The 23,410-nt window shown below is 45.7% G+C and overlaps 1 protein-coding gene across 7 annotated transcripts in view; it reads right to left on the bottom strand.

The window, feature by feature from the left end:
* The window catches only part of usp2a (ubiquitin specific peptidase 2a), a 57,240-nt gene that overhangs the window by 14,568 nt on the left and 19,262 nt on the right, over positions 1-23,410 (bottom strand). For all 7 annotated transcript variants that reach the window (XM_086260695.1, XM_086260696.1, XM_086260692.1 and 4 more), the window contains one exon: positions 22,462-23,290. In XM_086260695.1, coding sequence (XP_086116821.1) covers positions 22,462-23,229 — 768 coding nt within the window. In that variant the 5' untranslated portion in view covers positions 23,230-23,290. The remainder of the gene's footprint in view (positions 1-22,461; positions 23,291-23,410) is intronic.

The raw sequence follows: 23,410 nt of genomic DNA, 5'->3' as shown, positions 1-23,410 counted from the left end.
TGATTGAACTGTTTACAGCGCTTTGTGAATGCCTGTCTGTTAAAAGCGCTTAATAAATAAACTTTACTTACTTACTTTAGTTGTTCACACAAAGCATAAAGGTAAAAAATATATATATATACAGTGTTATCTTCATTTTAGATGTCAAAAAGTATTTGCGGCTCCCAGTGTTTTCTTTTGTGTGGAAACCGGGTCCAAGTGGCTCTTTGGGTGTTAAAGGTTGCTGACCCCTGGTTTAGGGGCTACGACCCCAAATGCTCATTTGCCTCTGTGAACCAGCCTACCCTTGGTCTGGCTAAAAGTAAAAGATCTTTTGATCTAAGAGATCTAGAGGGCACAAAAAAGCTGCAAGAGGTCAGATAAATACCCAGGAGCCTGTCTATTCAGGGCTTTGATGGCTGTGGGTATGTACTCATGTGCTGGCTGTTACCCTCACCTGTGGTAAATGAGAGTGCTATGTAACAGGACCACAATGAAAATCAGCCAAATTACATAGAAGGCAAGCTCACCAAACCGTTTAGTGATTAAATCAAAAGCAGCATGGGAAGGAGAGTTAGCTTTCACTGATTTGGTCCAGGACACGTCAAACTGCAGGTAAAGGTGCCGTTTACAGTTTGTTACTTTAGATGTTCTCCTATTTCAGTTGCTGAAGTGTTCAAATTCCTCTCTGGGTCTGAACACAAACTAGATGATGCCTGAGAGGCCAGAGACCGCTCATCACTCACACACACTCAATCCCGTGTTCAACTTCACCCTGGAATTGACCTGACAACCAATATATGAGTCACCACACATCACGTACCTAATGACCTTCCTGAACCCAGTGACCATTCATAATGGTATCAACACTTCCTACGGTCGCACGTGAACAGGCTTAACAGTCAAACTGTCAGGGTTTAACTGGCAACAGACTTACATCATTACTACCAGAGCAGGACGTTTTCTGAGAGGCTCTGGAAGGAAAAGTATGTATGAAGTCACAGTTGGAACTTTTTCATTTCAGGTACAGGTGGGACTGGCTATCAAATACACCCTCACTTCATAAGGAGAAACCTATCAGAAGAAAGCTAGAGGTGAGGCTGCACCAAGGCTCAGTACATACAATAAGTAGGGCTTATTCTGAACTGTGAATGAGGCAAAGCTACAGTGTTAAGAGTCCAAGAACAGACCTAAGGAGATGGAATTGAGCAGAGGCTATGCTTGTAAAATTATTATGGTGTTAACTTACACATTCAGCAGCTCCATTACAGTAACATTATGATTCAGATGGTGTCAATGTTCTACCTTCTTCACAGATTCAAGTCCATTATTGCCCGTCCTTTTGCTTTTCATTCTTTTTAGTGCTGTTTTTTTTTTTCAACAAACTCCTGAGAAATAGATTTGTTCATCAGCAAAAAGCAAAAAGTGTGAAGCAGGTTCATCAGATCTTTTTTTCCCCAGAAACAGCTGCTCGTTGGCACTGGAAACAAGTTTAATGAGACCACTGAGACCGAATAGGGAATCCAGAAATCTAAACAATGGCTACATTATTTTGGTCTTAAATCTCCATGGGTTCATTATAATGAGCTGTAAACACACTCTGCACACTTTGAGTCACTGTTGATAGGGGGGGAAATAACTGATAGTGCATATTAAACTGATGTTAAGAATACTGTAGCTGCTGATGGAATTTTTTGCTGTTTCAGCTGCACACAGAAGAGCTTCGCTTGCAATGCATGCTGGGAGAAAGAATGCTGAATGTGACAACAGAAATCAAAGTGACTACTCCCACCCTGAGCTCTGCTGCCGGCCTTCTGTAGCTTCACATGATTGGAAGTGTGTTCTGTTTGTTCACGAGTAACGTGCGCCTCCAGCTCATCTTGTTATGATGCTTTTATAGGAGAAACTCTCTGCTCTTATATAAATAACCCCTGCCATCTGCCTCTGATTCACCAATAACACAGTCATACAGGATGGGGGAGGGGAATATCTGCAGTTTAATTAACTACAGCTTACCTAAATCCCCCTTTCTGTAAATTCCTCTGTAGTGACTGGAACATTTTATTAGCCACGGCCATATAACATAAATACACAGACACATGCACACACTTCCTGCTGTGATTTCGCCACTATCTCAGCGATGACAGGATGGAGGACAAATCCTCTGTGCTTGCTGCAAATTTTATTTCATAACACACACACACACACACACACACACACACAACTGGAATGTGGACATTGCTGAGTAATGCCACGGTCACTACCAAAAATAGCTGCCTTGCTTTTAGTAATGGCTGCTTGTCCACTCACAATTGACTGATGCTTTGGCCAGCCCAGTGCAACTCATAACAGTGAAATAACATCTTGGCTTTGTCACCGTGGCAACACTGTTTTTATTTTTATTTATTTTTTTGCAGAATAGAAAACTAGAGGACACTGTGACATCACTGTGACAGGACTGAGCATAGAGAGATCTCGCTCTCAGAGAGAGAGTGAGGTGTGTGTATGTGTGTTTCTGGGAGAAATGGCTTTGAATAACTTGGAGCAGATGTGACTTTTGACAAGTTTTAGAAGCTGAAAACACAAGTTATTTAGTCTTGGTAGTCAGCATTTCAATCCTGTCATCCCATAATAACAAAAATAATTAATATGTGTTTTCGATGAAAATATTACATGAAACATAAAATATCAGAAAGAGGCAGGAACCATGTAAAAAAGGCTGGGAGGTTAAGTCATATAGTAAAAAGTGACAATACAGGGGAAAAACCCAGACTGTTTTGAAATGACATTTTGGAAGAAAATTCCTGTCACGGCTGCACAGCAGTCGTGTGGTGTATTGAAAAAAGGATCCAAAATGCAGGTACCGGCTGGGGTGCGAGTGAGTGTTTATTTACAGCGGTGAGAAGGTGACAAAACAGGAAGAGCAGAGCGGGGAGTAAACAAACCTAAACTGGGAAAACTAAAGAACAAAACTTAAACCAAACACTCACGGGAGGAGGAGCGAAATGCACAAAGAGAGATGGCAGAGAGACGCAGAATGAATACCAGGTAACAGAATAATGCAGACTGACATGGAACTAAACAGACGACGCGACAGAGAGCACAGGAAAACACAGGGCTTAAATACACGGGGAGTAATCAGGGAATGGGCCACAGGAGGGAGACACAGCTGGGAGCAATAAGGCTAACGAGACAGGGGAGAGGTAAAACTGAACACACTGACATGAGACATGAACTTTCAGAATAAAACAGGAAACTAACAGACACAGAGAATCAGACAGGACACTGAACATGACAGGCAGACTCATGAGCAGACACAATAACACCATGGACAGACAGAGGGAACACAGAGAAGTGGGAGCAGGCAGGCAAAGAACAGAAACCTAACAAATGGCAAAATCACAACAGAATACACACTCGGAATGAACAAAAGCATAAGGAAACACAAAACACTGAGTCCTCAGACTCAGGACCATGACAGTACCCCCCCCTCAAGGGCTGGCACCAGACAGCCCAACAGAAACACAAAAACGGACCAAAACCAAAAAAAAAACCCCACGAACCAAAAAACAGAAAACGACCCGACCAGGGCGGGCGGTGGGGGTCCAGGACGGAGGGACACAGTCCGAAAAGGCCCAGACGGACAAGGTCAGGGGGCCGACCCGGAGGCCAAAACAGTTCAGTTCCGGGGGCCGACCGTGTGAAAGGCAGCGGCAGTGGGGCAGGTCTGGAGGCCGGCCACGCAGTAGGCAGTGGTGTGGAAACAGTTCTGGGGGCCGACCGTGCAGACGGCAACAGCGGCGTGGAAACAGCTCTGGGGGCCGACCGTGCGGACGGCAACAGCGGCGTGGAAACAAGTCCGGAGGCCGGCCACGTGGAAGGTAGTGGCGGCGTTCAGGAGGGCGTTCAGGAGGGCGTCCACGGTGGCGGAGATGCCCAACAAGCGGCCTGGCAGATGACCGACGATGTGGAGGTGGTAGTAGGGGACCTGAAGGCTGCGTGGCCCCTGCAGCCCCAGGCGAAGCGGAGGCTGGACCAGACGAGGCGGAGGCTGGACCAGACGAAGCTGATGAGGACACGGAGGCTGGACCAGACGAGGATGAAGACACGGAGGCTGGACCAGACGAGGATGAAGCAGTGGCTGGACCAGACGAGGATGAAGCAGAGGCTGGACCAGACGAGGATGAAGCAGAGGCTGGACCAGGCGACGAGGATGAAGACAAAGCAGATGCTGAAACCGGACCAGGCGAGGCCGAAGACTCTGAGGCCGCAGCAGGCGAGGGTGATGAGACTGCAGCTGGTGATGAGACTGCAGCTGGTGATGAGACTGCAGCTGGTGGCTGGACGGGCTCCTCGGGCCCCCCAGCAAAAACAGTCTCAGACCCAGTGGGCACTGGAGCCCCTGGCACACACAGAACAGAACCAGCAGGCACACGGGCCTCTGGCAGGGACGCAACAGAACCAGCAGGCACACGGGCCTCTGGCAGAGACAGAACAGAACCAGCAGGTGCGGAGACCTCTGGCAGAGGCACACGGGCCTCTGGCAGTGACAGAACAGAACCAGCAGGTGCGGAGACCTCTGGCAGGGACAGAACAGAACCAGCAGGCACACGGGCCTCTGGCAAACACATGGCAGACTGCAGCTGCACAGAGCATTGAGTCTGCTCAGGCAGCGACGGCTGGGTGCGGTCCTCAGCAGGCTTCTTGACCGCCAGGGGTCCAGAGTCTGCTGGGGGCTGAGACCCAGCCTCTGGGGAGGCCCTGGGGCGAGTAACAGTCTCTAAATTAGCCAGTTTCTGAGAAACTAGAGTGGTTTTAATGCGTTTGTCTCTCCGCTCAAAATGGGTGCTAGGAACGGGGTTCAAAATGGGTGGCACAGACACAGCGTCCAGTATGGAGGGAGCGGGTGACCGGGCTAATGGAATAGATGCAGGCTGGGCTAATGAACTGGCTAAAGGCTGATGTACAGGTTGAAGTGAGACTGGAGTTGGTGGTGGAGTGGATGAAACACAGTCAGTTACTTGTGAGAGGTTAGTTACCACGAAGGTAGGTAAACACCGTGTACTGTCTTTACCCTCCCCATGAACAGCCCCAGAAAACACAGTCCCAGAAGCACCAGCGTCCTTAAAACTCACCACAGCTGGTTGCACAGGAGTCCCTGAATCCGGCTGTGGGGTGAAGCGCCGGTGGCGCGAATGTTTCCTCCCCACCGCTGACGGCTCCGACAGGCAGGGAAAATCCTCTGGGGGGTCGGGCCGTGAAACCTCCGGTGGGTGAATCTGAGACGGATGCTTTGTGGTGGTCATAGTCCATTGTTGCTGGGCAGAATCCGCTACTTCCCGAGCTTGCACCGCTTCCCGGGCTTTATGCAGCTCAGCGATTAAGTCTGTAAATCCCTGGACCTGGTGGAGATAAGGATTTCCGGCCAGGATAGCCTCAACGGCATTTATCCCCACAACCTTCGCTCGTGCATTGGAGGTGTGGGTTACCCAGTCCACCAGGCGTAGGGCACGTGTGAGGTCGCTCTCCCCGGCCCTGACAGTACGACGCGACCACAAGATGGATCCAGCGGTCTTGCTGGATCCATCTTGTGGTCGCGTCGTACTGTCAGGGCTCTGTGTGCAGGCAGGCAGAGATGAGGATCCAAATGCAGGACTCGAACACAGAATTGAAACTCAAAAAACCCTCAGATTTATGCCTGTGTGTCCTTGGTCTCAGTGTTCCATCCTCACTCCATGTTTGTTTTTCTGCCAGCAATAAAGCTGAGGTTTTTTGAGTTTCAATTCTGTGTTCGAGTCCTGCATTTGGATCCTCATCTCTGCCTGCCCGCACACAGAGCCCTGACAATTCCTTCCATATGTAATAAAATAAAGTTGTTTAATAAATATAATAAAATACTGTATGGTAGTTAGCCAATTTCTTAAATTATTTGCTATTTCCACTTCAATTAAATGCTTTTCCTTAATTTATTCTTGTGATTATTCACAAGAATAATGGGGGGTTTTTTTGTTTTAGTTTTTTTTAACCCACTGGACCGCCATAGATTCTAACTCGTGTTCTTTTAAAGGCTTTGTTTAGTGCATTATGGAACAGTAAAGCTGTCCACTAAAAGCCACACTGATGACATCATTTTGGATGAGTTAGAAGCTCTCCAGAGGGCAGAGCAAAGCAGCTTTTACGAACTGTTGAGGAAAATCTCCCAAATCACACTGGATTGGGGGGTTGCAGGGTTCTCTGCTCTCTCCATTATTCAAAAGGAAAATTGAAAAATATCAGTGAACAAGCGTGGAGCACTGACCTCTTTGCATTATACTGTGATTCTGCAATATACTGTGCAGAAAAGACTTAATATTTTTCTTTCATCCTACAACCTGACTTCAGACTCAGTGTAAAATACAGTTAGAATGTTAGTGACTAAACAGTGTATGAAACAGGACCCTTTAAACATTTGTGTGTAACAGTGCAGGAATCATACCAGACCACTTTAATGACAGCTACACCCGTTCTGCTAATTCTGCTAATTCAGCGATTCTTCTCTGTGAGCACTGTACAGAAGCACAGGCTGTGAGTGTGGGATTACACTCATGGAAGGCTCTACCAGTTGCATTTACACTGTTTAACTAGCAGAAAACCGACGAGGGGGCCAAATGCACAGATGTATGCATTCAATTAACAAAGCAGCTAAATGCTCAGTTAGGTGCTCATCCTATAAACATATCATAACATACAGTGTTAAGAGAACTGTGACATTACCTGGAGTCTACAATACTAATTCAGTCGAAAATAGAGAAGAATTTTCTGACTCTCTTGCTTCCTCCCTCCCCTTTACTCGTGGACTGGACCCCAAGACACATGAACTCCTCCGCTTGGGTGGGCAAAAGTTCACAGGCTTTGTTATGTTACAGATGTTATGTTCATCTTTTAGGTACAGTTTATGGACAAACTATGCAGCCTATTTTGTAAACAGAAGTGAGCACAGTGGATTAGGAAGAGCAGTGTCTGGACCAGAAAAGAACGGGCTTGTTTGATGTTAAACTCTTCAAAATAAATTCCAAATATTTTACTTTTTTACAAAATGCAGGTGTTGAGTCAAATATAAGTGATATTTTCACACATAATTTTCTCTTTTCTAACGCTTTCTAACGCTACAACACACACACACACACACACACACACACACACACACACACACACACACGTGCTGTAGGAGTAACTACTTATGACAGTGAAACAAGCCTGAACATGCAAATCCCCTAGATCTGCATACCTCCATAATCATAATTTAAATAGGTATATTCATCTCACACATCACTCACCCTCAGTACTCTTGGATTTTTTGTTTCTTGCTTGCCCAGTTTGGAGCTAGTGACCTCGGGAGAACAGGTCAATGACATATATTGTGGAGGTAAACACAGACGACACGAGAGCTCTCGATTAACACTGCTGGTTTATTACTCATCACCACACAACTGAATACTTTTCCCTCCAAAACACAGCAACAACACTTCCTGAGAACTGGGTGTGAGTGGAGCCCTCCAGTGGTCCACCACACATGCCCCCCCCCCCCCCCCCCCCCGAACACCCAGTAGGGTCACCCCCTAGTCCAGAACCCTTGCTTTAATTAAACGTCCAGAACGGCTGAACCGTGGAGGTGGAGAGCTGGCGGAGGGGAAACGAGCCTGAGGGCCAGGCTGGCATGGGCGGTCAGGAAAAGCTGAAGATAGCTCGGGCCCTGCCAGGTGGGCGCGCTCCCAGAGGAAGCAGGGTTGTCCAGTCCAGTGGAAGGCGGGCGGCCACGGCGGGGGGCCTGAGCCGGCACCACCTGATCATCCAGAAGCACATATGCTGGTTTAAGTCTGTCAATAGAAACAGCCTCCTGCCGACCCCCAAAATCCAAAAGGAAATGCTTCTGGCTCGGTTGAATAACCCTAAAGGGGCCGTCATACAGTGGACGCAGCGGAGGCCTATGAGCGTCATGCCTGACAAACACAAACTGCGAAGAGTCCAACGACCTCGGAACAAAGGTGTCGGGCACACAATGGTGCACTGGGCCAGGAAGAGAAAACGAGTCTCTTGGGGGACGGAGAGAGAGCACAGAGGGAGCGAAGCACGGGGTGGGCTCTCGGGCAAGAATTCCCCGGGGACCCGGAGGGGCTGACCGAGGAAACCCCGAGGCCTTCTTTAACCGCACAGCGCAACCCCAGTAAAACCCATGGAAGGCGGTCAACCCAGTTGCCATCTGTGAGAGAAGCACGGAACGCGGCCTTAAGCGACCGGTGGAAACGTTCGCACATCCCGTTGGCCTGCGGGTGGTACGCAGTGGTCCGGTGGACCTTGACCCCCAGGCCGTCAGCCATGGCAGACCAAAGCTCGGAAACGAACTGGGGGCCTCTGTCTGAGGTGATGTCGGCGGGGGGACCGAAACGCGAAACCCACGTTGACAAAAATGCCCTGGCCACTGCTGCTGCTGTAGTGGATGCCAGAGGCACTGCCTTGGGCCAGCAGGTTGTGCGGTCCACTACAGTCAAAAGGTGCGTGAAACCTTGTGACTGCGGCAGAGGACCAACCAGATCCACATGTACATGATCAAAACGCCTCCCTGGAACGCGGAAAGATTCGAGGGGCGCCTGTGTGTGCCTATGGATCTTAGCACGTTGGCATGGGATGCACGCGGCAGCCCAGTCTTTCACCGATTTATGAAGGCCCGGCCTTCGTAAACCTAGAGCTGACCAGCTTGACCGAGGCCCGGACGCCTGGATGAGAGAGGGCGTGTGCGGAGTCAAAAACGCGACGACGCCACGAAAGGGGAACTACAGGGCGTGGACGGCTGGTGGAAACGTCACAAAACAGGCTAGGCCCGCCGTTCCACACAGGTCTGTCCTCCAGTACAAGGCCCGTTTGCGCAGACCGAAGGGCTTGGACGTCCGGGTCGGCCTGTTGGTCAGCGGCCAAAGCCTCAAAGTCTATGCCAACATAAACGGGAGAAACCAGCACGCGGGATAGACAGTCAGTTGGACTTACCAGCCGCGTGCTCAATGTCAGTTGTGAACTCGGAAATGGCAGCCAATTGGCGCTGCTGGCGCCCGCTCCATGGATCAGAGACCTTGGACATCGCGAATGTCAAGGGTTTATGATCGACGTACGCGGTGAAGCTCCGACCCTCGAGAAAAAAACGAAAATGCCACGTCGCGAGGTGCAGGGCCAGCAACTCCCTGTCAAAAACGCTATATTTGCGCTCACTGTCCCTAAGCGTGCGACTAAAAAAAGCGAGCAGTTGCCAGATACCGGAGACCCGCTGTTCTAACACAGGTCGCCACGTCCGACGCGTCAGAGGTCAACGCAATCTCCGCCGACAGAAACGGGTGAGCCAGCAGGGCGGCATTAGCCAGCAGGGCGGCATTAGCCAGCAGGGCGGCATTAGCCAGCGCGGTCTTCGCCCCAGAAAATGCCTGGATGCGTTCAGGGAGCCAATCAATCTGGTCCTTAGCTGTTTTACCCTTCAAGGCAGCATAGAGAGGCTGCAGCAGGTGCGCAGCTCTGGGGAGAAAGCGGTTGTAGAAATTGACCATCCCCAAGAACTCCTGCAGCGCTTTAACGGACGCGGGACGCGGAAAAGCCGAGACGGCCCGGACCTTGTCTGGCAACGGAACCACACCGTCAGCGGAAATGCGGTGGCCCAAGAAATCCAGAACCGGCAAGCCGAACTGGCACTTGGAGGGGTTGACGATCAGGCCGTGTGCCGCCAAGCGCTGGAAAACCTGATGCAGATGGTACGCGTGCTGACTCTCAGAACAGCTGGCCACCAATGTATCGTCAAGGTACACGAAGACGAAAGGCAGCCCGCGCTACACAGAGTCCATCAACCGCTAAAAAGTCTGGGCGGCGCCTTTCAGGCCGAACGGCATGCGCAAATGTTCAAACAGGTCGAAAGGGGTAATAACGGCAGTTTTGGGGACGTCTTCGGCGCGCACGGGAACCTGGTAATACCCCCGCACCAAGTCAATTTTAGAAAAAATTGAGGTGCCGGCGAGGTGGGCGGAAAAATCCTGGATGTGGGGAATGGGGTAACGGTCGTTCTCCATGACATTATTCAAGCGGCGAAAATCCCCACACGGTCGCCGCCAACCGTCTGACTTGGGCGAAGAGGAAGATGTGGACAAAGAGGAATCCCCCGTCGTCCGGTCCGAGAAAGGATAGCATGTGCTCCATCAGTTCGAGAGTTGTACCGCCACCCAGGCCTGAGAGGGAGAGGAGCTTCTCGGCTCGCTCTGCGTCGGAGAGGGCATAGCGCCGAAGAAGCAGCTCCTTAAGGGCGGCGTACTTCCCTCGGGTGGGTGGGTCCGGGAGGAGAGTCAACGCACGACGGGTGGCTAGCGGGTCGAGAGAGGCCACCACATGGTGATATTTCGTGTCGTCAGCCGAGATGCCACGAAGGGCGAACTGAGCCTCCACGTGCACGAACCACAATGGGGGATCGTGAAGCCAAAAGTCCGGCAGCTCGAGCGCTACAGCAAACGTAGCTGCAGCCGGAGGCAGAGGGCTGACGGCAGCTGATGCATCCAGAGCGGAGTCGGTGCCACCATCGGACTGCAGCATGTTTGAGTCAGGGGTCACCAATGTGGAGGTAAACACAGACGACACGAGAGCTCTCGATTAACACTGCTGGTTTATTACTCATCACCACACAACTGAATATTTTTCCCTCCAAAACACAGCAACAGCACTTCCTGAGAACTGGGTGTGAGTGGAGCCCTCCAGTGGTCCCCCACAATATTTACATATATTTAGACGTCTCTCACTTTAAAAAAAAATCTGAATACTTTTAAGCAACATATCCTAAATTCACTGCATTAATCTGGTGTATTTGATAAAAACATTAAGGTGGTGTAAAAATGACACACCTGCAAGTACAAGAACAGGGAATATCATCACAAAACCAAAGTGTGCTGCGAAGACTAAAAAGATGAAAATAAAGAAAGCAGAAGACCGGAGATAAAAAAAAAGAGCAGGCACAGGAAAGAATATGAATCCACTCCTCATATTCCCTGTTGTTCCATGTGAGCACACTGTGCACAACAGAGGCAGCCCAGAGGGATAAATTTGTATAAATGCTCTATTCATAAATGTCAGAAGAAGCTCAGGCAAGCAGGGGAGCTGAAATCTTACTCCTCTTATGTTAAAAAGCAGGGAGGCCACTTTAAAAAGCATTCCAGAGACCAGGTTGGACTGCTCCCTAGAGATGGGAATAAGAGACACAGGAAATGAGCATTTTGGCACAAGCCCAGCTCGGTGCAGGTAAAATCTGTCCATCAACTATGCTCAATTAATTCAAAGATGTTTGGACTGCTGGGTAGAGGAGGGTGGCTTGGGAGCAAAATGGGTCAAAACAAGGTGAGGAGGATGGAAAGGATAAGTAATCCCAGATTCTGGCTCTGCTTCCCAGAATGACTTCATAGGAAGACAGAAAGTGACCAACAGAAAGAGAGATTTTTACTCCTCTGACAGGCATTCAAGAAAAAATATATCAAAGACCACATGATAAATGTAAGACATGGTCAGTATATGTGTTTTAACAATGATGATGTTACTCCCTATTAAGAGAGGGTTTGCATAATGATGATATTTTTCTACCCTGCATATCTTGAAGAGAGTGAAACTGGGTCACCTTCTTACATTACATAAATTTATACAAAAATATCAATTATACCCTGGTAATATCAGGGAATAACTATTTGGAAATTCTTTATAGATAAAAATAACTACTCTTATTGTCTCCTGTCTATAATCACCCAGCAAATGAAATGCTTTTCACAGTCAGGTGTTTCACTACATGGAAGCATGTATGTTACAACACTGTATACGCTGCGGGAAAAGTTACAACAATATGAACACTACAGCAAAATCTTTGATTTGTGTGTAGATATGTGTATGTAAATTCTGTGTGTCCCTTGCAAAGGTTATAGCCAGAGCTAAAAGAGTGTTATTATGTACTCATTTTAATCACTTGTGGGGGATTCATTATTCACATAAACATTCCTTTTTATCTACAGATACAGATTATCTTAGCTGAGGCTTGCTTTGTCACATGTAGAAGAACAGAGGAAATGAACTGTGGGCTGGCAGTGAAAAAGTCAACTCAATAACATCTTTATGATCCACAGTATCTCCCAATGTCTCTAACTCACAGTAGGATAAAACTAAAACAAGTGGGGACAGAAAACACTTTTAAAATGTTTGAACTAAAAGTAAGAATGATGAGCATGAACAAGCCATAACTCCTGCCCATCTTAATTAAACTGACTACAGTCTATAATCCATAATAATTCAAGGTAATCAAAACATGAGTTTAATCAAATCAAAAACAAGTTTAATCTTCATAACTACTTTAAGCATTTGGTTCTACAGTGTACAGCTCAGTTATTGAGGTTGTGTTTGCCACAATCACCCATGACCAACATGTGTTGCTGGGTGGATGACTGTTACTGTGTTAGCACGGAGCCAGAACAGAGACGATGCTCTGTTCTTTGTGAAGACAGAAGAGCTGCTGCTCAAGCTGTCGAGCTGGTGCTGACTAAGAGTGGTGATTACCTGCCATTAAAATCTTTATGGAAAACAAAGCAGCGAGTCATGATCTCAGAGTTTCATTTAACCAACCAACATCACTGTTAGCAACTGAAGTCATAGAATTACACTAACACTTATCTGAAAAGACAGATTCGTGATCAAATTTTACACATGATGGTTTTCAAAGTGGCTGGATATTATTTTCTGTCAACAAACAACTTTTGAAGTTGGAACTCAGTGAGAATGAGTTGGTAAGCTGTGGTAGAAAGCAACCTTTAATCTACCAGCTGGTTCACCCTGAGCCTGCAGTGTACAAACACGTGCATCATCACAGATGACAACACACATTACCCACTGTAAGCTCACCATCAGAAGGATACGACATGTTCAATGGGCAAGCGGTGGTCTGCAGAGATGGAGGAGGTGCTGAGCCAGAGCTGAAGGAGAGGGGCAGGACGGGAAGAGCAGGTGGGACGCTGACAGCGGAACAGACAACAGCAACGAGCGCAGCAGAGCACCGGGCTGGGCCAGCTGTAAAGTGTATTCTAATGTGATTTGTCATTACATAACAGAAGCTGGCACACAGCAGAGCCACTCCACGCTGCAGCCCAAGAACATGCACACAGACACACACCAGCAGCAGCAGCAAGCCTCACAGCACTTAAGGTCATTCCTCTTCTGTTTGTATCAGGGCAGTTAGCAAGTCGACTTAGTGGATTTGTTTAGTTCTTCACTTGGCATAAAACACACTGTGTTTTTGGCTGCACTCATCCAAATTACAGAGAACACTTTTCAACTATAAAAACAACAATACACAAAGAAAAATGACAAGGGCACTCAGTGAGCAAACAACACAGCCAGCGATCACATGACTGGCTGAGGAGTAAACATCAATAGATATTTAGAGTAGAAAGTACCACACACTTTTTTCCTCAACAGACGGAACTGACTGTCAGAATTTTCCTCACACCTACATTTATGTGTACATGTGATAGAGCCCATACAGAAACAGCAAGAGGCAACCTCCTCCTCCTATACTTTGTGTTGCATACATACAGGTCAGCCAGAATGATTTATTCCTGCATCTAACTCCACTGTAACACTACAATGGGATTCATACGAGCAGTATAGTAGGAGCAGCTGTAGTGTATGAGGGGGATTAAATGCTGGTTATATAACCAGTGACCTGCCAGTGCAGCCCTACTGATCCTGGCCCAGCAGAGTACAGCTCGGCTTAAGAGAGCGGCTTACCTCTGCAAATGATTCATTCAGCATTAAACTCGCTTCATCTTTCACAACATGCATAACACCGGGAGTGAAGTAAGATCTGTGGCCTATTTTAACGAGAAATCCTCCCACAGGAATCATTAGCCCTCCAACACATCCCAGCACTTACACAGATAATAAAACATGATGATAAAATACACTTGCAAATTAATGAGAATTTCATACATTCAGTATAATATGAAACTTTACACGAATATATTGTATATTTTACTTTCTGAAGTTTGTTACAGTGGAGTCCCACAGTAGATACATATCAAATACCACATATTATTATTATACTCACATTATATAAACCACTGACAAATATACAATCTTAGCTGGAACCTTTGAAGCTCTACAAATGGAGCATTATAAATATAACGGTTAAATTGTCAGATTTTTGAATGGAGTTTGGTGTGATGCACTCCCGGCGGAGCTCAGAGCTCACAGCAGGCACTCTCGCTGTCTCTTACCTTGGCTTGGTTGATGATAAGCCCCACGAACGTTGACACCAGCACCGACCCGGACATGCTGCCTTTTCTTCGCATCTCCTGCTTTAGGAACGGGAAAGCAGCGGCGGGCGGCTCCTCGGGAACTGTCACCGTGTAGGACTGTCGCATGCTCGGCATGCTGGCGGAGGAATGAAACCGATCACCGGTACGAGTTACTCAGACAACGGCGTAGGTCTCCGAGTGCTCCCGCTGACTGGATGATGAGCTTTCTATCTCAGGGAAGCCAATCACACGTTTCACCAGCTTTCTCTGCTTGTAGTCATTCATTCATCGATATAGACGACCTGTGGCTTCTCCTTCCACGCCGTGCTACTACAGACTGCAATGAACACGCTAAAAGCGACAAACACGTGGTAAAGCCGAGTGTTATAAGAGCAACTGGCCGCTGTGTCGTTCTACGCAGGTGAGGGTCCATTCGGCGGTGTGGGTCTGTAAATGCAAATAAATGCACATTGTGTTCCCATTTCGTTTTACCGGACTGCAGGCCCGCCCCCTTTGGGCTCGGGTGAAGAAAAAAAAAATCGGCCCACAACAAACGTCAGCGGCCGCCTCCAACCGTGCTGGCTACGTCAGTCCAGCCTTCTCCGCGCTGCTGCTACAGTCTGAAGGACTAAACGCTGTGCTCCAAGGAGACTACGCATCTTCATTTCGATCACGACACAAAAGTCACCCATAAGGGCAACTACTGTATAAAAATCAGTGTAATAGTATGGTAATAGCTAAAGTGAGGAAGAAACATCGGCTGTAAGGGAAAGACAGCATACACTCTTAATGTGATGGCAGGGACAAGTAGTTCTAAAATTAGGATGTGCAGTCCTAAAAAAAAACGGTTGTTAATGACGTTTCCGGTGAATCACCAGCAAAGACATAGACACATTAGTGTTAGTTCTGGTCTGTCTTAATGAGAGGGTGTAGTAGAATGACAGCCTAGATCTATCAGCAGTACCCAAGCAAGCACAGAGTGCCGCTCAGCAGTCTGCTAAATATCCCATGCATGTAGCAGATTAACAACAACTAATGTCCAAATGGTACACTGTATTAGTAACAGAAGTTACAAAATGAACACCATATAACATTCTCTGACCTGAAACTATGAATTAATCCTGTAAACCCATCAATGAAGTGTTTAATTAGGTCACAGATCACAGGAATAACTCCTGTTGGCTATTCCAGGTTTACTTAGACAAAAGTAACAAGGGTTATAGTGAGTAATAACTAGTTGATCAATGATGACATTCATCAAAATACCAAAGATTACTAATAAGATAACAAAACTCATGGTAAAAATTCAAGTCTAAGGTTCAAAGTTGAGGAACGCAAAAGTAAGATAAATACAGACTAACCCTCTTAGTGTCAGAGTACACTCATGGACTTTCGTGGAGTTCACAGAAAAAGTGTTAAAGAAAAACAAGTGTTTCCATGATGGCAGTCAGGTGGCACACAAAGGTGGAATTATTGTGAGTAAGGAGGACTTAATGTTCTGTCTCATCCTTTTTTCTAAGTGAATGATGGTCACATTTTACACTTCAGGCAACCCCAAATAGACCTGCCGTAGAAATACTGAGAGCTACAAGTTACAGTAATGCTTGTGATCACACAGGTCTGTTGACTATAAGCACCTGTGACTATAAGGTTTTGATGACAGCTCACCCGACACCCGGAATTATATTCATGCTAAAAAGAAATTTCCCAATGAATGTAGTTAATAAAACAACCAAATGTCCTGTACCTGCCCTTCCACGTATGGGCAGTATAATTCAACATTGCATCAAACAGGCGAATTGCTGACAAAAGTAACATAAGTACAAGCTGATTTTAGCTGATCCGGTGTGTGAAGTGGAGGAAGTGCAACATGTACCCAACAACAATATCATAACCCAGACTCAAGTGTGTGTACACAACAAATAACCAAAGAGCACAGTCCATCTGCAGACTAAACACTTGTGTGTGTCTGTGTGTGTGTGTGAGAGAGAGAAAGAGTCTAAATCCCTGAAGAAGAAACCTGCAATGTGAGAAGGGTCTGTATTCTGATATGTGATGCAAAAAGCTACATAATCTAAAATTGGGACAAATGAGTCTGAGCAGTGTTTTCTGGGAGAAGTCAGTGTACAGTTACCTTGGGAGGACTGTTCTATTACTTAGGCACATCAGGCTGATTATCTCCTCGCTCAAATGTTTAAATTTAATCTAGGAACAACATATTTCATACTTTTTATTGCTGTTCGTGCGCCGTTATTCATTCTATAGTCACGCGTCGTACAGAGCATACTTTGACTTACTAGCACCGATTCAGATTCAGAACTAAAGGAAGAATGCAGGCGATCCTTCAATATAAAGCAGCTACCAAGTTACAGCTCTGCCCATTAATCCATCTTTCTGTCATAGTCAGATTGTCTCCAGGTTCATGTGGTATCAAATAGAATCCATAAACTGTATATAAAAAGTTGACAGAGGCATCTGTCTGGATTTTGAAGCCAGAAGTAACCAAGCTCTAGTTATCAGCTCAGTCTTGCTAGCTTGGTTAAGAATCTGCATGTATTATTGAGAACAGATGCCAAAGTCAGACACAAATATCTGCAAATTATATATATCATATATAAGCAGATAATAGTTTATTTATTAGATATTTAATACTGTGCCTACATTGCCAGGGATAGAGATGGAAATTAGTTTTTAGATAAATGTAAAAAAAGGCATCTTCTCTTTTCTGGGATGTTTTTTTACATGGTTCCTCACAAATACAACATAAAACTCACATTAAACTAAGAAAATATCTAAAGTTCCACAACTGGTTCAGGTGAGAAAATTGATCTTTATGGTTTTCTAAGCTAATTCCCTCTGATAAGAAAGACTGTGAAATATGGCGGAGAGCCAGCACTAAGTAATATATGAATCTTGACTTGAGTATATTCTGTCACACTATCAGATAACTAACAAATTAAGTCAACAATTAAACACTGATTCCCATTGTTCCTATAGTGGCTTGACGTAACCTCAGCATCAGATGGTGGTTGAGGAGGGAAAGCTGACCTACAAAGCAAAGCTCTTGATTTAGCGGTCTATATTCATCAATCTTTTGAGTTTACTTGTGAGATAACAATTCTAAGCTCTTGGTGAAACTCGCCAGAGAAAGTCAGGGCTCAGCCAGTTGCTATGAGTGACTATTTAGTTGGAAGAAAGATCAGAACGTCTATCAGACACAAATGACCAGACAGTATATGCTGACATCTGCATAGCACTTTAGAAGTGGTAGTCAACCAGCTGCCACAGCTAGAAAACAAAACAGATGATTTACATCTGAACCATCTCTGTGTGTTAACCTCAAGGTCCAAACAATAACAGGCCATCTTGGATTTAAAGATCCGAGTAGTGATACTCAAAAACCACTGCAGGTTTAGTACTGGGGCAGTGAACAGTAGTTTTAGAGTCCTGCTATAATGATTGCTCTGACAGATATGGCACACCCACAAACCTACCAATCAGGCAGAACTACAATAGCAGCTTGTAAACCTGAGCTACTTAAAAGGCTGGCCCTTCTCTGCCAAAGAACAAGGAAAAGCTCCATCTTGTACCAGACTGTTTATTTTCTCTTAAATCAAACCATAAGCTGTCTGGCTAAGGTGTCAAACCGAGAGTCAGACTGTCTAAACATACTGTTGACCCAACAAAAAGTCTAGACACAAAGCACAAATGGATCTGCTGAGTTTAGTCTCAAGGATGCCACAGTGCCCTGTTGTAGCTGTTTGTCTCCACAAGCAAACATGGAAAAGTGTCAGTGAAGGGCCATTAGTGTCTTTTCAAAGAGCTGGCTTTAAAAAGCAGTAAGAAACTTAAAAAGTACTACCACTTTGAACAATAGACTGAAAGTGGTCTGAATCTGTGTTGTTGATGGGAGAACAACAATACACACAACTGTGGCAACAAAATGTGTCAACATTTAAATGATAATAATACTGTTCTCTGTTGAATATGTCTGACTAACCCAAGAGTGTGTTTAGAGCTTGGTGGCTTATTTGTATCAGATCTCACTTATAATAATGTTGAGTGAGCACTTTTAGCATAGCTTTGTGATAATGCTAATAAGTTTAACTGTTAAGATAGCCAAAATACAAAAGCTTGTGCAATGTGGATTGTGTCATGGGTGCTAGCTATGCCATTCAAAACCTCGCACTACACGATGCACACACGATTAAGGCAAAACACAGGCCGATCCCCAAAACGGTTGCGCAACTGAAAAATCAGCTCTAAATGGGCCAAAAATCGCACAGTGTATGGCCAGCTTTTGGAGGCTAGCTCCAAACAAACATGGTAAATGGTAAATGGCCTGTATTTGTATAGCGCTTTTACTAGTCCCTAAGGACCCCAAAGCGCTTTACACGTCCAGTCATCCACCCATTCACACACACATTCACACACTGATCATAGTGTGCAGCTTGGCAGTGTATACAGCACTATAATGACCAGACCTAATTCTTTTGAAAACCTTACATCTTTCCCAGGTCTCCACTTCATCAAACATTGCCTAGACACAGAGCTGGATGAGGCCAGCACAAACAGCGGCCTATTCGACGAAGATGATGGATCCATGGGGTCAGGAAAGCCAGAAGCAGGGGAGCTGGAGAGGTACCTTTCGTGTCCATTCACTGGAGGTGTGGATCTATTGCATGGCTTTCCTCACATCAAGAAGCTGTCGATCAAAGTCAATACAGCTCTTCCTGCATCTGGAGCTTGTGAAGGATTCTTAGTCATGCAGGACTCCTGTTCACTGCTAAACAGTTACAGCTTCACAGAAAGAACCTTGAGAGCAAACTGCTGCTTAAGCTTAACCATCACCTCACTGAGTTAAGAAATGGCACATTTTTGCTAAATATGCAGAAATAAATGCACACCCATACAACTTATGGTAAACTGAGCTGCCTTGTATGAACATATGTTGAAGATGCCTCGTTCTAATGTTTTCTCTGAGGCTGCTGTGCCATTTGGAGCAAAAATGAATATAACGTTTACAGCATATCTTGTCACTGGAAATTGTTTGCACTGTTTATATATTTATATTATTTACTGTAGGTATTGGTGAAAAAAGCTTTATGTTGTGAAAAACTGAAATCTGGAAATTAGAATTGTTGTGCCTTATTTTGTTGATGTTTTTACATATATTCCTTTTGAAAATGGTAAAATTTGTATATTTATTTATATTTGTTTGTCTGGTAACATTTATTTAATAAATAAATCGGATATTTCAAACAGTTACTCACTACTTGAGTAGTCTTTTCGCCAAGTACTTTTTTTACTCTTACTTGAGTAACTTTTTTGATGACTACTTTTCACTTTTACTTGAGTAATAATTTTTTAAAGTATTGCTACTCGTACTTGAGTACAACTTTTGGATACTCGACCCACCAGAAGGATACATGATCTATTAAGCCTCAGCATTTGAAAGCTCTCTTAATCACAATGCATTCTTACCTGCATTGTCATGGCCATGCACATATGCACCACACAGTGATTACACTTCATTGCCTGCCTATTTGTCAAAGTTCTATTTAAGCATATCTACTTTCACAAGAGTCACAAGATTTTCAGAAAATTTGACCTCTGACCTTGACGTCAGGTCACCCAAACTAGAACTCGTCCCAGATTTTTACTAGATGCCACTATAGTATCAGTGTGAAAATCCGAGGTACCCAAGAAAAAAGACAAGTGGTCACATTCTACATAAAGAGGCTGAAAAAAGGAGATTAAAAAAAATGAAGGGAAATAAACAAAGTTGGCTGCATTAAAATCAGTAAGAAACAATGAGTCTGGGCTGGTGGACATACACTATTTTCATACACCAAACAAGTGCAAGCAACAGGAACTGTGCACTGTACTGCAAAGCAAGTTCAGCATACCCAGGTTATCTTTCTGTTATCAGGCTTCACTTACTGTAACATCGGCAGTCAGGCTAAGGGGTTACATCACTGTACTGACTTAGCAAGTTGATAACCATGGGTTTTCTTAATGTCGCTATGCGTACCTTCACACAAAATAGGTGGCAATGCCAGTCTCTGGCCATCAAAAACATTACAGCAATTGTTGTGAAACTGTTTGCAGGAAAGAGGGAAAAAAATCTTAATCATACTTAAGCATGTGGACCAGAGTACTCGGGGATGGATCCCAGGAAAATATTTGCTGAGATCACTGATCAAGTGCAAGTCAGTATACTTATTTTACAACTAGATTTCTTTTTGAAACCAGAGAACTCACCATTTGCTGGCCACTGGGAAGAATATAAGCTTAAGGCATTCAACATTAGCTTAACCTTCCAGACTGGGAAGCTACTTCCATCTTTTATATATAATCTATTGGTCTAATCAGTACATCCATTGTTTTCCCAAAGACGTGTCTAAAGCACTACACAGCTTCGTAAGTCAAAATCCACTGGGGCTGCTTTCTGCACGCTCTGCTGTCAGTGTTGACACCAAGCCCCTGGGAAGATGGTGATTATATGTGCTTGAGTTCATTAGCAATATGCACAGGCCAGCTGGTGACCTCCAGTTAAAGTCCTGCACTTTTCAGACCTTGGTGTTAAAAAGGTGTTGATTACCTAAGGGGTTAAAATGAATAACCCTAGCAAAGAACAAGGAATTCTTTATAACCAGTATTTCACCTTTGCTTTAATAAAGCCTGACTTTTTTTGTCTCTATAGTTAACCCAGCAGCACCATGATCCCAAGTGTTCTTTGGGAACACTCTTTTGAAATGACTTGGTTATCTTAGGTCATGTTTGTGAATAAAGACTTGCATGAGCTATGTTTACCCCTGATGTCAGCAGGCAGCAGTTAGTTTCCACTGTTAAAACTCCATAGTCCAGAGTGCCGTAATACTGTAAAGTGTACTATTATGTCTTCTCTTTTCATTGTTCTCAATGGCAGTTAGTTTTAAAGAGCCAGTGCACGTATAGCCCACGCTGGTTATTTTAAGTAATTTGGCAGATAAGACCTCTCTTCAAGGCCATGTGGGTATACACACACACACACACACACACACACACTCCCAGTACTGCAGCACCCACTATCAACCTGAGCTAAGATCTGTGTGGATGTGCAGGGTCTTGGTGATATGAAACTGTTAATATATTAAGTTATTGTTTAAAAAAAAGTGCTAAAAAGTGTTAACCATACCCGGTGAGCCCTAAAACACATTCACTTCTCAGTAACACGCATGGGAGTTACATACAGCTGACTGGACATTACAGGGTTTAGACATTGCCTGGTTTAGAATGGGCCTTTGGGGCCTCTACAGTAAAGGCTGTGCTAGCTTACTTGACAGAAATAAAAATGTCAAGTAAGCTAGCACAGAGTGCATAAAAATGCACTCTGGTATTAGTTCTGTCACCCTACTGTCAGGCTCAGCCAGCAAACCAGCTGATAGTTGAGAAGATATCCTTCTGCTTTTCATATATGCAAATGAACATGATGAGCAGAAGAACTAAATGAATAAAGAATGTCACATTCTGGAGCATATCTGATGCAATAAAGATGACAGATTTATTCTATCTGAAAGCCACTTTCAAACAGACTTCTCACAAATTCTCCCTAATTCCCACTTTTCCTCCTTCCATCCATGGAAGCAGTTACTGAGACTAATCCAAAGGAAAAGTGGATCAGTCATACTTTGGGATCCACGCAGTGGAAACCTGAGTCATTATTCTTGATGCTGAGAGGACCCGTCTGCTCTTTGAGAGACTGCTGGGCTTAGAAAGAGCTGTCAGATAACCATCAAACTACTTTTGTACAGTACAATAAGAGAGTTAAAAGAATAAGGAGCATTGTAACTGTGTCCTAGCGGAGAGTTGTAACAGTAAAAACCACAGGAGAGTGTAAGGTGTGCAAGAATACTGTAAACCCAGACTTCAAGTGCACTGAAATTAATGTGAACAACAGTGCCCCCAACTGGTAGGAAACAGTGCTACTAGTAGCACCAGAGCATTGTGGGTCTTTACCATGTGCAGACTAATAAAAGGAAAGCTTTGTGGTGATGACTGCAGCTTTCATAGTACTCAGCCTTCCTTGGCTCCTGCCAAAGATCCTGCCAAGGATCCTCTGTAAAGGAATGCTTCTCCAGTTAAAGCACAACAAGAACATGGGACTTGTTCTTACCGTAGAGTCCCTCGTTGGGGAATGGGACAGCTGGTTACTGCTTGGGTCCCATGCTGAAGAGCTGAATGCTCTGCTCCTGCTGAAGGCCTCCTGGGTGGAGCTCCGTGACAGGGTCTCCTGAGTAGTGCTTCGGGACAGGCCTGAGTAGCCGGGTCGGGAGCTACTGCCGTACAACTCAGCCACATCACTGGTCCGACTGCGGTAGCTCCGCAGGGCACTGGTGGATGAAGAAGGGGTTGAGGAGGAAGCATCATTGAGGCTCAGAGAGGCCAGGTCCCTGCTCAGGTCACTCTGGGATACAGATTTTCGTCGACTGAGCGAGATGCTGGAGGCCACCGGAGAAGAGGAGAGGTAGCTGGACTGGGCTGGGGATGAAGCGTAGGAGCTGTAGCCAGTGTAGGCTGACCCCCCACTTAGCCCTGACCCTCCATAGCTCTTGAGTGGGGTTCTGCTGAGGCTCTCACTCCGGCGGTTGCTGCTGCTGCCAAGGATGTCAGTGCGAGGGATGGTTCGACCCCGGTCACGCTCAGGGTCCGAGGAGGTGCTGTAGTTGTGGCTGCGGACGGCGGCGCTGCTCAGATAGGTAGAGGATAAGTAACCTGAGGAGGAGGATGAAGAGGAGGAGGAGGTGTGGGACTTGTAGGAGGACAGCCTGTCCCGCTCGCTGTAGGAGCTAAGGCCTGGGGTTAGGGAGGAGCTGTAGGAGCTGTAGTGGCTGGTGTAAGAGGGGCCAGTGTATCGCTTTGCGGTGGAGGAGACACGGGACATACTGCTGCTGCTGCTGGTTTCTCAGCCAGGGAGAGGGATAGCCTCTGGAAGACAGCATCGACTGCACACACAGCAAAGACACAAGAGCCCTGTATTAGTTCATCAGCAACAATCCAATCAATACCACAGCAACAACGTAGGCAGTGGGCAGGCCATCATTTACCCTCGCTCCATTGAGCGT

Source organism: Aulonocara sp. 'chitande type north' Nkhata Bay, linkage group LG14, assembly GCF_057382095.1.
Source record: "Aulonocara sp. 'chitande type north' Nkhata Bay isolate Kocher_YH1m ecotype deep benthic linkage group LG14, A_spYH_male_GT1.1, whole genome shotgun sequence".
In the NCBI taxonomy this organism is placed as follows: domain Eukaryota; kingdom Metazoa; phylum Chordata; class Actinopteri; order Cichliformes; family Cichlidae; genus Aulonocara; species Aulonocara sp. 'chitande type north' Nkhata Bay.
The sequence above is the reverse complement of the archived record's forward strand: the minus strand, read 5'-3'. Positions and strand labels throughout refer to the sequence as shown.